The following is a 14,752-nucleotide window of genomic DNA, read 5'->3' as shown; positions in this document are numbered from 1 at the left end:
GTTCTTTTACAGCTGTCCTTCTGTTGTGCACCACCAGCAGAAGAAGGAGGAGCGAATGTGCTCTGCAAGCCGCATCCTCGCCAAAGCGCGCGCGGTTGGTCACGCCCCCTGCACTAGGGCAGCTAATGACGTGAGTCCTTGTAAATGAAAGCGGTCATACTTTACATATTCGTTTGCATGCAGCTTCGCGTTTGACTGTTGAGCGGAAAGCGTATGTGTAGTGTGAAGTGGACAGTGGAGCAATCTGAGACACGTATTGAGTGTCAGACAGAGCTGTGAAAAAGGGACAGAAAATGGGACAAAATATGCTGAGGAGTCCGGGAAATTCTCACAAAAACAAAAAACAACGCGAACTTGCGAAGAAACAGAATAGAGGGACAAATGAGAAAAAAACTGAGAAACAATGAATTAGACACATTTAATTTGGAGGTGGTGTGGGGGCAGGGGGCACTGATCATATCACCCCACTCTTCAGATGATAAGTGCTTTACATAAGCCCAATTTCTAGCGTTATGGATGTGTTACATTAAGAACGTGCCGTTAAACGGTGAACCAGCAAAACGTGAACACTTCGAATTATGTTACTTATATTTAAACAAACATGCTGAACTTTTAATCTTCCTCTCACAAGAAATATTCACAGTTGTAATGCAGCCTCATAAGTGTTCTAACTAGCTACCCTACTAACTATATTAACATTAGTTTTTACATCAAACTGTTCATCAATATCAGGAATAGAAACTTAAAAATCATTACGTGCACTTTAATATTATTGTATTTATTAAAATAAAATTCTTCTAACTAACTTTTCCTTTTATGGGAAAAAGAGATAAAAACATCAGGATGAAAATAATAATTTATCAGTCTGGAACGTGTATACGAGACTTATTAAACAACTGAAAAACACAGATGCATGTGCTGTACAGCAAAATCTACCTTATATTTTAAAAAATGTGATTAGCTGTCTTCTAGTCTGCTAGGATACTGAATTGGTGGACAAAGAACAGTGAAGTATCTGACTGATTTTCTGCGTATTGAAACACCTATACCCACACTTTGGCTTTGATGCTCCAAAAAGTTCTAATATCAGATTGCTTTTCTTCAGTTTACACATGGAAATCTGTAGCTGAGAGAGAGAAGCACAATGACAAGGTTAGAATGGTATTTTATATGGTCATGAACTTTAAGTTGCCTATGCTTCTTCTGTGTATCGCTACAGTGATGTCAGAATAGGCAGAAGCAATAAGAGGACGATCTCAGTGAGTGCCAGCGAGACCCACTTGCCCCACTTAGCGGCAGTGCAAGGATCTGGTGGGGCACCAGGTAGGAATCAGCATGAGGGGCCTGGAGCAGCAGATGGAGACAGTGCTGGGGGAGGTTGAGAAGACACCACAAAGAACTGGGCCAGGGGGTCCGGGTTACCAGGGGAAAAGTATTCTCTTCCAGACATGGTGAAAGAAACCAGCAAGCCTCCACAGCTCAAAAATGACGAGGAGATGGCCCATTTTCAAGAGAGTGTACTCATCCCCCCAGCCCTGGGGAAGAGTACACTCTCCTGAAGACTCTCAATGTGCTGGGTGGTGGGGTGCAACGCCCCTCCCAAACATGAAGGTTAGCCAAATAAATAGTCAACCTGCAAATCAAATCAAATCAAATTTATTTGTATAGCGCTTTTTGCAACTGATGTTGTCACAAAGCAGCTTCACAGAAATCCGTTTAGAACAAAGTTTCAACATGAAATGTAAATCCTCCAGGTGAGCAAGCCAGGGGCAACAGTGGCAAGGAAAAACTCCCTCAGAGCTGAGGAAGAAACCTTGGGAGGAACCAAGGCTCACATGGGGGGACCCATCCTCCTCTGGTCAAACTACCTACAAAATTATTATTCTACTAATATTAATAGTAGTAGTAGTAATAGTTAGGAGGTAGTAATAGTTAGGAGACTTCAGTGTAGAGTGGGCAGCCAGTCCAAGGCAGGTGGCGGTGACTGGGTTGTGGGTAACTGGTCTGAAGCGGAGAGCTCTACAAACAATCATCCAGCAGTGTCCGGCCGGACAGGTGGGCAGTCGTTTTCTCAGAAGAAAGGTAGGGAAATGGAGTTAGTTTGGTTCTGTATGGGTGTATGTATAGTAGTATGTAAAACATTTCCAGAGTGTGGCTAATAACTCCGGCAGATCTGACTATAACAGCTTAACTAAAAGGAGCGAACCAAAAGGGCACACAGACACGGGAGCACCCTGAAACAATTTGGCATCCCTCCGCTCCACCTTCCACAAACCTGAGTGTTCGCGTGTGAGCGGCGGGACGACAGCACCAGTCTCAGTTTACTATAATTCCCTGCGTCCATGGACCCCTGGTTCTGCTGCCTTTATCCAAGGGGAAACATTAGCTACCAAAAGCTAAACTAAACAAGTAAGTTTTCAGCCTAGATTTGAATATTGCGACTGAGTCTGAGTCCCGAACATTTTCTGGAAGATCATTCCAGAGTTTGGGGGCTTTATAAGAAAAGGCTCTTCCCCCAGATGAAACCTTCTGAATTCTGGGAACTATTAAAAAGCCAGCACTCTGTGATCTGAGCAATCGTGGTGGCTCGTAATGGGAAATAAGGTCTTGCAGGTACTCAGGAGCGAGCCCATGTAGGGCTTTATACGTCAATAAAAGAATTTTGTAATCAATACGGAATTTAACAGGCAGCCAATGGAGTGATGATAGAACTGGACTGATATGATCAAATTTTCTAGTTTTAGTGAGAACCCTGGCTGCAGCATTTTGAACAAGTTGAAGTTTACTTAAATCCCTGCTGGTGCATCCTGATAGTAGTGCGTTACAGTAATCTAGCCTTGAGGTAATAAAGGCATGTACTAATGTTTCTGCATCGTGCAGCGATAAGGCATTTCTTATTCTGGCGATATTGCGAAGATGGATGCAGTGGTCAATAGGGCAGTTAGGCATTGAACTTCTCCATGGCATCTATGCCCAATGCTGCTACCAGCCCCTGACATGACTCGGCAAACATGTCAGCTGGAGCTACCCCATGTAGGTAAGACGTCATGATGGTATGGGGAGTTGGTGAGCTTACCTACAGCAATTTGAGATTGTTGCAGCAGTGGCTAGCTGGGGGTACCAAGTGAAGATAGAAGAAAGGACATCCCTGCAGTTATTGTTAAAGCTCCCTGCCAAGGTTATGGTAACTTGACACAACCTACCAACATAGAGAATATGGTGGTGCTCGCCTATGGGGGGTTTGCTGCAGCAGCCCATGATAGCTTGGCTTTAGATGCATTCCAACAGGCAATAAGGCCATTAAGGCTCCAGTAACAGTTGCAGCTTGCAAAGCCAACTTGCCTGGGGGGAGGCTTACAGTGGGCGGAAGAGATGGAGGTGATTTTGGGTATGCAGGCTGCAGCCAGGTTCATACAGCTGTGATGGCGAACTGCAGTGACAGTGTGTGTTTGGAAGAAGATGCAGAGAGGGCAGAACTCATCCTTCACAAGGAGATGCCAATGCTTCGCTACACAATGCTTTGCAGCGGAGGAACTTAAGGAAGAGACGATGTGCCACGCAACCCCCGAGCAAGTAGCAGTAGAGTGACTGGTGTGCTGGCAGTGCAGGAAGTGGGGACACTACACCAGACAATGCCACAAACCCAAGTCAGACGGGAAATGAAAGTCAGCCGCAAAGATCTGCTGCCACCAAGGACTTTGGGTTAAGTGCAGTATGGACAGGAAACAGCTCATGCCCCTCATTGACACTGGCTCGTCTGTGTTGTTGCCATGGTAGTGGAACACCTGCCAACTGGGAAGGATGACCATCACTGGCAGCCCAGTCAACGCTAGAGAGCAGAAGTGGCTTCTGGTCATGGTCGCACACCTCACTCAGTCTCTCTGCACCGGCACCCTGATGGAGAGGATGCTCACTGAGCTAGTGTTCGGCCGCCCGCCAGGGTCAGAGGAGGACAGCACACCCAGAAAGCGGTATGCTGAAGAGCCACTGTGACAAGACTCTGAGAGGGGTCTGAGGACATCCACGGCACTGTACTGGCTGGTACAGTGGACAAACAGTGACTCCATGCACCCCAGAGACTTGTTGTGCGATGTGGGTTGCCAAGAGGCTCATGACACCCTGACAGCATTAGCAGAGGGCCCAGAAGCTGAGCCTGTGAGGACACCAGATACCCCCTCGGGCCAGGAGTCCTTGAAGAAGGGGTGATGGACTCCTAGACATTTCAAAGACTTTGGTCCCATCCCATTTCTTATTTTTACCCCTATCCCTTGTTTTTGAGCGTCACCTTGCAACTTGGAACTGAGTTACTGAGTCTTCCCCAGTGAAATGGGACAACCCTCAATAAAAAAGAACATTACTTAATTAACAGGCTACTAGCAGTGCTCTGTAGGCGACCCTGCCAGTCTGCAGTGATAGCAGAGGAGGGTAAGTTCAGCAACCTCGCTGCTGGGCATTAGCTAAACTTAGGGAACCTTCAAAGCGGAGGCGATGCCCCAATTATTTATTATCACCCACCCCTAATTCTTCAGTGATATTAAGCTAAAGTCAGCTATTCTCTAAATTCAGCTTCTTGTTCAAAATTTCCCATTCCACCTTAAATGGTTCCATGGGAAATTTAGCTAGCTAGTTACAGAAACATCAGCATACTACTAGTGATTTCATATGCCTGTTATGAAGAAAAGGACCAAAATACATTGAAACGACATTCAACTAAGATAATACAGTGGTTATTGTAATTTGGTTATCGTGAAATACTTTGTGGGTTTCTTTGCTTGCTTTGGCAGCCATCTTGCTGGTTTTTCTTTTTTTCTCGTAGCACTCCATTTGGAGTGTGCCTCTGAAAAACCTCTGAGGGCCACGTAGCTCTGACACTTCGCCCTACCCCTCCATCTCAACACGTTCACCCTACCCCTAGACGTGAATGCGCAAAACAGAGGGCTAAGGGCTAAGTGGTACAAGCAAAGGGTGAAATGGGATTAGGCCTTTGTCTGTTGAGACTGGTAAGTAGTGCTCTGTATCCCATGATGCTTTGTGCATGCTTAGCCAGATAATACTTTGTTAAAAATAAAAACAGTAAGTAAACACTTCCAGTTGCATGTTCAGTGTGCATGTTATTGCACATTATGTAAACTGTTGAGCGGGTCGTGGGTGTGTGAGTTAAGATTACCCACTTGTCAGATTTTATCAATAACCCCAGGCCGATTCTGTGGCTGAACATTGCTGTGCCTGATGTTTTAAAGAGCATGACTGCCGAGTCAAAATAATGCTGCATCATGGGCACAAACTTTGAGTTGTTCCCCTCATGCTGCAATACTTTTGAGCACTTTTAAAATGCTGATGGACTGCATTTCGCAGACTCCTCTCGTTGAAGCCATAGTTTAAAAATAATATGATCTAAAATATATTTTTAGTCAGATAATTTATTATAATAGTATTATAGACCTTACTGAAAATTCTTTTGAAAGTTTCTGAAAATTCTGTAAAATTTTATGTGAGGAATTTTAGCACCCCCTGGTGTGCAAACCTTATAATTGCTGTAACTGACAGACTTTTACAAACAAACCATTAGGCTTGCTGGATTACTAGGCATTATGGCATTACTGGGAATTGTAACATTATAAATTTACACATTCATAAATTGCGCACATTGTGTCATTTTTAATTCACATTTAGGTAAATGCTACTACCAGACACACTAATAGTATGCAGTGTCATTATTAGCTACTTTCCATCAGTCAACTGAGTGTCAATATTTCAAAATTCCTCTTAAAGGGAAATTCCACAGATTTTCCAACATTTCTGTATAATTTAGTGGTTGAGATTTAAACAAAGTTATTCAGGGTGGTTTTATTTGAAATGGCGCTGTCAAGAGAAACTTACAGACTCAGATTTCTTTACAGTGGTGGTGATAGGAACCAGAGGTCACCATGTCTACAGCACAAATATTTTCACTATGCAAAACCACCACTAAACCTATATGCGTCTTCTGAGTTTTTATACGTAATGTTGACGATGGTAAAAAAAAAGTGCTTTATAAAGCCTGGATGTACCCCTCCACCATGTTTTTTAAATACAATTTAGGCAAAATCCCTCTCAAAACTATTGTAAAACATTGTCTCAAACATCAGGTAGTGTATTCATCTCTTTTTGTGTGGGAGCTTTTAGAGGTGGACGTCTGGTTCCTATCATCTCCACTGTGAACAGTTCTGACTCTGTTAGTTTCTCTCGACCAGAACATTTCACATCAGACCACTATGAGTGACTTTGTTTACATGTTAACCATTTATTTATGCGGAAAATTTGAAAAATTGTCGGAATTCTCCTTTAAGAGCCTGGTCAGTTTCTTAAATAGTGTGTGTGTATGTGTGTGTGTGTGTGTGTGTGTGTGTTTTAGCATTCTAATCATAAATCAAAGCTCTTCTGAACACAAACAGCTTAAAGTGTTTCCTCAACAATCAATAAAACCAATTTCATTTGTATGAGCGTAGATCAGTGAATCCTACAGGTTTTACCACAGTCGCAGTATTCCGACAAATCCCGCCTCTGTGATTGGCTGATGGTATTCCGCCTCCTGCGCTATGATTGGCTACTAGTTCATACTCACAAGACGCTCTCCATTCAGCGGGGTGCGCCTGAATACGGGTGGAATAATATACCGCTAATGAGAAGGCATATAATCCCACCCACGAATCACAATCCATGGAAACGCGCTCCTGCTCTATTGGCTCGGTATTCCCTGCGGGAGAGGGCTGATTCCAAACCCGTGCACCAGCAGGACTCAGACTGGACTCAGACTAGACTAAGATCAGCAAGGAAGGCAACTAACTAAGGAACTAATTTAGGAAACGTGATGTAATGTAAATCAGATCAAGTTGGATGTAATTTAACGCTTCTCTCTGGACTTTGACTCTTGTCATAAAGGAGATGGGACGACATCTAGTAACGTTCTTAGCGAAGACCTCATTGCTCTGCTGTGTGTGTCTGTGCGAGGCTGGTAAGTGAACAAGACTTCACATTATTTTACAGCGCATGTGAAGATGAATGAAATAATGAACACCTGCATCAATATTTCCAGGGAAATTGCATGGTCCTCATTGTGCCACTTGCACATACAGTGAACCAGATTCAGGTCCAAAAGAGAAGATCCACCTGTGTGGATTTCAAAAGGTGGAGATTTTAAACTGCGTGTAAAGTTTTCAAAGGTTTCAAACGTTGGACTTTTGCTGCTCATCTCATCCTGACTACGGTCTAGTACATGCTGCTGCTCCCTGTTTGGAGAGTTTGTCAATTTGAAGGAATCCTTCACATGGAAGGTTTGGGATTCCCTAAAGCAATGATCCCTAAAGACATGAGTTACTTGTTCGTCATGGATATATATGCAGTTTACCTAGTCTGTTTATGCATAAGCAGTGTCTTCTCAGGGCAATCTTAGTGAAAAAATAATTCACATCAGAGTAATGCTAATGAGAGCTGACTGTAGACATTAAAGAGAGAATTGTGTCTCCAGGTGAGGTTTTACATGACAGTGACCTGTTTTATACCAAACATTAAATGGCAGAGACCATATTTCATTGGCATGAATATGCCTAAGTATTTGTAAAGTTATGGTTAAAAAAATGTTTGTTTGTTTGTTTTTCGACAGAAACTCATAATTTGCACTCTTAATAACTGAATTATGCTAGTAATTACTCTTAATTACATTCTTACAAATAAAGATTCCTAACAGTTTTTGGCTTGGACTAGCAGTTCTTTGAAGATCTTTAATATATACTTGGTGATGTTACTTGGTTCTCAAAAGTACCTTTCAATGGATTCAATGGATGGATCTTTTACGAACCATATTTGTAAATGAGATGTGAGTCGAAAGAATCTTTTTTTTTTTTTAAGTTCAAATAACCTCCACATAATGTAAAGGTTCCATGAAGAACCCTTACATTGATATAGAACCTTTACATTACACTCTTTACAAGGAGGACTGTTTAGTAAAGACAATGTTTCTTTTATAACCATGAACACTCAAAGAACCAATACAGATTGATAGAGAATTTTGAAAATGGTTCTATGTAGCACCAAAAGGATGTTTCTGTTGTAACAAGCTTGACATCATAACAATAGCAGAACCTACTGTGGTGCTATATAGAACCATTTTCAAGAATGCTGTATATAGAACAGTGTATAACAAATTCTCCATCAATCTGAAGACCTATGTCACCATGCGAAGAACCTTCTAAGCATGCAGATGGTTCTTTGAGTGTTCATGGTTCTATATAGAACCATTGTCTTTACTAAAGAACTCTTGAAGATGAAGAACCATCTTTTTAGGCATGTATGTGAATGAAAGTGGTTCTTCTGTGGCATCAATGAAAGAATGTTTTAGCACCTTTTTAAGGAAGGTATGATGAGGATCTTTAACCTTTATAATGAGTCTTCAACTCACACATCATTTACAAAATCTTTTACAAAAATGGTTCTTTAAATGGTTCATTCACTAAAAGTCTCCTTAACCAAAAATGGCTATTCTATCACATTACTCTAAACAAGCATTTTTACTAGTGTTAATACTAATTAAATTATTATATTTTTTTCAGGTGATTGGACCCATGCCCATGCTGAAGACCAGCTGTTTAAAAAACTCTTCAGTGGTTATAATAAGTGGTCCAGGCCTGTGCGTAATATTACTGATGTCGTAATTGTCAAGTTTGGCCTCTCAATTGCCCAGCTGATTGACGTGGTATGTTGTTTTGGTATAAATGGTCATTTCTTTGCTGTTATAAATGTAACTTTTAAAGAATTACAATATTTGTAAACCTAAAATTCAACCTGATCATCTTATCTGTAGTATTGCTGTAGAGCAATTCAACTGGTACAACATCTGCCCCCCCCACACACACGCACACTCAAGGCATATCATTTTGTACTGTTATGCACCTAAGCAGATGAAAACCAGTGGTCCTAATCCAAATATCCTCTGAAACATCTTAGATCCTTCTATGTGTCAGTTTTTTAGGCCTGCGCTTCTCTGACCGCCCTTAATGAACCTGTCTTTGTCCGGATGTAATTAAGTACTTGGCTGATTTAAGCTGTCTTCTCTTGTTTCCTGGCAGGATGAGAAAAATCAGATGATGACAACTAATGTATGGCTGAAGCAGGTGGTGCATCTCATGCATGACCACACTATATCATATTGTGAAATTTTGCAAACATACTTTTGAAACTACAAATATAATATACATGGGAGAGCTGGGAACAACCTAACACAAGTATTTCAGCAAGATTAATACTTTTTATCAATCATTACAACTAACACAATATCCATGTGACATTTTACCTTGTGTTAATTTGTGCACCGCTGTCCCCAGCTGTAAAATAAACAAACCTTATAATGAAACCAGTAACCCTTAAAATGATTGTGATCATAGCATACTAATAGACTCAAAGGCGAAACTAATGTTTGCTTTTTTTAAATAGAGTTAATAAAACTGATAGACTTTGTGTGTATGTATGTAAATATTGCCAATATGATGTTATTATACTAATTCACACCTATAAGTGTAACTCTCTTTGTCATTAACCCCTGCAGGAATGGAATGACTATAAATTACGCTGGAAGCCCTCTGATTTTGACAATGTAACATCCATTAGAGTGCCATCAGAGTTGATCTGGGTACCTGACATTGTCCTGTATAATAAGTGAGTGTTATTTTTACCTTCCAAAAGTGCTGCAAAAATGAAATGTGTGACATATCTTGGTAAAATGATTTTGCCAGGAAGCACTGACGTTCTGGGAGAAATTAAAGTTAAATTTTTTTGGTAGATATTTCAGTAACATGCGTCACACAGTTACCAACCCTATATTTAATGCAGATAAAATGATGAATGATAGTGGTAGAGTGAGAGTCGTTTCATAATTGGTCTAATTGCTAAGGGCCGGGGAGTAGATATCATATCAAAACTCATATCTGTTTTGTCATCTGGTGCCTTTGTTGAACATTAATATGTGAAATCAAACAGACATGCCGTGAAATAAGATGTTAAGCACTTTTGTAGTTATTAAAACAACTATGCACATTTCAAGCTCCTAATGAAACATTAAATGACATGTCTATTTGAGGAACCGCTGCGTTTATCTATGAAGAATATCTGCTCTGGTATTAACAAAGGAAAAATTGATGTCCTCTTACGTCAGATTCCTGAAGCAAAATGGGAATCTTTTTTGTACACGTTAGAAATAATAATAGCAACAACTGCAGCATATCTTGCTTGGGGCAACACCAGATCAAAGAGCCTATATTTTATTCATTTTGTAATAGAATTTTTTTTTTTAAGTGAATTGCCTAATTTGCTTAGTGATATTTTTGGATTTCATGGTGCATGAATGTCTTTGTGGTTTTCAAATCTAGGATACAGAAAACCAGTAATTGTTTAATTGGAGGTACAGTGTTACCGTGGGCACTTCACCGCTGATTTCCTCTAATGTGATTTCCTCTCCCAGTGCTGATGGTGAGTTCGCTGTGACCCACATGACCAAAGCCCACCTGTTCCACACAGGGGAAGGTGCGCTGGGTGCCTCCAGCCATCTACAAGAGCTCCTGCAGCATCGATGTCACATTCTTCCCTTTTGATCAGCAAAACTGCAAGATGAAATTTGGCTCCTGGACATACGACAAAGCCAAAATTGATCTGGAGCGCATCGAGAACACTGTGGACCTGAAGGACTACTGGGAGAGTGGGGAGTGGGCCATTGTTAATGCCGTGGGCACATACAACACGAAAAAATACGACTGCTGCCATGAGATCTACCCAGACATCACCTACTTCTTCATCATCCGCCGTCTTCCTCTCTTCTACACCATCAACCTCATCATCCCCTGCCTGCTCATCTCCTGCCTGACCGTGCTGGTCTTCTACCTGCCCTCAGACTGCGGTGAGAAGATCACGTTGTGCATTTCCGTCCTCCTTTCTTTAACCGTCTTCCTCCTGCTCATCACCGAGATCATCCCTTCCACCTCATTGGTCATTCCACTCATTGGTGAGTATCTGCTCTTCACCATGATCTTCGTCACCCTCTCCATCGTCATCACCGTCTTTGTGTTAAACGTCCACCATCGCTCCCCAAGTACCCACAAGATGCCACGCTGGGTTCAGTCCATATTCCTGGGCTTTATACCCCGTTGGCTCTTCATGAAGCGTCCAGCACCTGATCAGGTACGCCGGCGGCTGCTGAACCCACAGGGGAAAAAGCACAGTCCAAACCAGACGTCTAACCTCAGCACCTCGAAGAGCTGGCAGCAGCAAGAGACAGATGTGGACGTTGGGAGATATCAGGATAAGAACGGTAGAGCAGGAATGGGAATTCCATCCTCTTTTTCCTTCCCTACTGCTTCATCTCTACACCTGTCTGACTCTGAGCCCTTGCTTCAGAAGTATGACCTGCAGCAGCTAGGACACAGGATGAACCTCAATTCACGGTCGGTCAAGCTCAGCAATTTGGAACCAGAGCCCGCACTGCCCTTCTCTCATAGTGTCCTGCAGGCTCTGGAGGGGGTTCAGTACATCGCTGATCACCTGCGCGCAGAAGATGCAGATTTCTCAGTGAGTGAATCTTAAATGTTAGTTTCTATCATTGCATCTAATGAACGATTTATTGCAGGTAATCTCCTAAGTGAGGAGGTTCTTAGTTCCAAATTCATGCATTTTTGCTTCCCTGCTGTAGCACACGTAATTCAGCTCACTGCGTAATTATCATCCCTTCAGGAGATGTGCTGGTAGAAACACAAGAATGTGTGCATGGGGTTCTCAGGACTGGGACTGAGAATTATTTTCCAAAAAAAAGCAAACATTTAGATCACACAGGGCCAAAAAAGTTTTCAAACACTTTTTAAGGACTTGAAAGATTTTCTTTCTCTATCAAGAAAGGGAGTAATGGAGTTAGAACCCCAAAGGTCTCTGACTTTCAGTGTCTATTATGTACTATGATGTTCAAATTCAAACCAATCATAGTACATGCTTGCTTGTAGCAGGTCCTTTTTTTGTTGTGATTTTTAGCCCATGTCTCTTTTAAACTGTAAAACTGTATGGAACCCCTTTATCTGTCATTTATGGCATTGCTAGGCTGTGCTAGGGTATTATAGATGTTGAGCATTTGCCACTTCTTAGTATTTATAACTCATAAAAAGCAGTAGCTTTGGAAACGACTTTCAATAAGTGACATACAGTGGCCCTAAAAAAGAATATAATTATCTGTGCTGTGTTTGAGAAAGTTCATTGTTTTAGCAAGCAAAATATAAAATTTAAAACCAAGAAGCATTTATTTTAAACACACTACTCCGAGACTTTCTTTTCTTTGCAGACTTCTGCACATTTGTATCCAGAATGCATTTGTACACTTCTAAATCCATGATCCCATCAGTGAACACAAGCTTACCAACACCACTGTCAGAAAAACAACCCCAGATTTTGTTGTTTCCACCTACTCTGCAGGAGCTTTAGTGCAGTCTGGTTGGAAACCTTCTCCAGGCTTTCTCCACATAAATAGTCTACCATCAAAAGTGTTTTTCTCTGGAACAAAAATCATTTTGTTAAACATTTTATGAACAAACCTGAAGAACTTCATTACAGTTTGCCAATGATTAAAGTGTCCAAACATTTGGGAGCCACTGTAATTGAAATTCTTTAATGCTTAATATTGCAGATTCTTCTCCAGAAGCCGTTCCTTTATTTGTGGGCTGTGTTATGTTACCAAATGAGGTTTCTGCTTTTGTTCTGTCATAGGTCAAGGAGGACTGGAAGTATGTTGCAATGGTAATTGACCGTATCTTCCTGTGGATGTTCGTCATTGTATGCCTGCTGGGGACAGTTGGCCTCTTCCTGCCTCCCTGGCTCTCAGGGATGATCTAGCTGTTTGCCCTGGGCTTACAGATACAGACATCAAGCTCCAGAGCAACGTTCAACCTGTATGATGGAGCCAAGACCTCCCCTAGAGAAACCAACAGGCAATTATAATTTTAAAGGGAAGAAGAGGGGTCTTAGTGCTTTTGGAATGGGGTGTTACCTTTACGGGGTTAAATCGCTATGAATTTTAATATCAGCCTTGCTGTGCAGACCTTTTCTGCACTGAAGTTCCCTGGGTACAGTGTCAGTGATGTAATGCGCGTGGGTTAGAGCATATCAGTTCACTCAGGGATTACCTGGGGTCACAGTTAATTGTTACAATAGTTCAGATCTTCTCAGCCGTGACGTCTCCCATCAGTCCTGTGTGAGAAACACTTCTCACCTCTTACCGAATGCACTGACATTTCCTGCTATCATGCTGCCATCCAAGCCCATTCACTTCCACATGCATATAAAGTCAGCCCCCACCAACGTAATATGCAAAATTAACCTTTACGAAAGAGGCAAAGGATATGTGACCCTGACTGGGACCAGTTCAGTTCAATTTACACTGTATCCTACCATTAAATGAGTCAGAGATGCATTTTTACTCTCAGCAGCAATTACCCGGCAGGTCAAAAGTCCTCCTTCTATCATGGGTGCAGTTTTGAAGAGCCACTGAAGAAGCAAAGCTTAAGATATTATGTGGGTTGTGTAATTAAGTTGCAATCATGAACAGTGTTCCCTCACTCCAGAGAAAATGTTCTCTCTTAAAATAAATGGAACAGATGTACAGTCGTTCTTTTTTATCATTCTTTTAGTGCACTGCTTAGATAACCATGACCGTAAGTGATTCCACACCAAGGCTAAATCGTGCAATGGTTGCTACTGTAATTTAGCAATATATTAGCAATATATAACCTATGTGATGTTTAATTACAGTGATTAATCATTTCAGATTTTTTCCAGCCAGTCATCTTCTATTGTGCTATATGCTCAGAAAAATGAAAATAACCTTAGCTTTCAGGTAAGTACTTCTCATCCTCGAGTTTTTCAGTACCTTTAGTTAGCGAACAGAATCGTTGAACATAAAAAAGGGAACATAAAATTCAGTTGCAGTTATATTTCCAGTACACTACACTACGTACAATTTGGGGTTTTAGCGACCTCTGTGATGGAAATGTATAATTGAACGCAACATGTGGAGGAACATTTTGTAACATCGGTTACGCTTCGGACTCCTTCCCCGAGTGGATGAATCTGGTGATTATGAGCGTGTAAAAGAGTATTCAAAGAAAACTCAGTCAAAACTTGGAGAATGTGTGTTCCAAGAAAATAAGTGAATTATCTACTGTTGTCATCATATTTTCATGACTAGAATGTTGATTTTGCATTTGAGACCTAAACCTTTTCGAGCCTGATATGTACAGACGTATGACATGGTCTGAAAAACTCCTACGAAATCTGACTCAACACCTCTGACTTGTAATTATTTCAGGCTTTACAGGGTGGCATGCAGCAATGCATGGATGCCATATTTTAGCGTTTTTTGTTCTTTTTTGGAATATTATATTAATTTTCAGTTTTGATAAAAAAAATCTTAGTGTTGCTTTATGTTGCATTGACTCCACACACCCTATCTGAACTAACATGCTTTTTATTTTATTTTTGTACTTAAAAAGTCATGATAAAAATGTGACCCTTTCTTGTTTCTGTTGTACCTTTGAGGGTACCTTTATACTGTTTTTACCTTCAGGCTCTAAAACTCACCTGGACAATACCTGTTTTCTGAGCATAGGCACTAATGACTCCAAAAGTTTGAACTTATATATTGACAATTCTATTGTAACATCGCACAGCACAGTAACAGACCATTCTCTGA

At 41.2% G+C, this 14,752-nt stretch overlaps 1 protein-coding gene across 1 annotated transcript; it reads left to right on the top strand.

Moving 5' to 3' along the window:
• The first annotated feature begins 6,742 nt into the window (after positions 1–6,742).
• On the top strand, positions 6,743–13,546 carry chrna2a (cholinergic receptor, nicotinic, alpha 2a (neuronal)). Its single transcript, XM_036593202.1, is given in 7 exon segments — positions 6,743–6,994; positions 8,589–8,731; positions 9,105–9,149; positions 9,581–9,690; positions 10,493–10,538; positions 10,540–11,592; positions 12,772–13,546. Coding segments are annotated over 7 exon segments (1,593 nt in total). The 5' UTR covers positions 6,743–6,924; the 3' UTR covers positions 12,898–13,546.
• Positions 13,547–14,752: the final 1,206 nt, after the last annotated feature.

Source organism: Colossoma macropomum, unplaced genomic scaffold (assembly GCF_904425465.1).
Source record: "Colossoma macropomum unplaced genomic scaffold, Colossoma_macropomum, whole genome shotgun sequence".
Lineage (NCBI taxonomy): Eukaryota > Metazoa > Chordata > Actinopteri > Characiformes > Serrasalmidae > Colossoma > Colossoma macropomum.
Note: the sequence above shows the minus strand (reverse complement) of the source record. Positions and strands in the feature narration are given on the sequence as shown.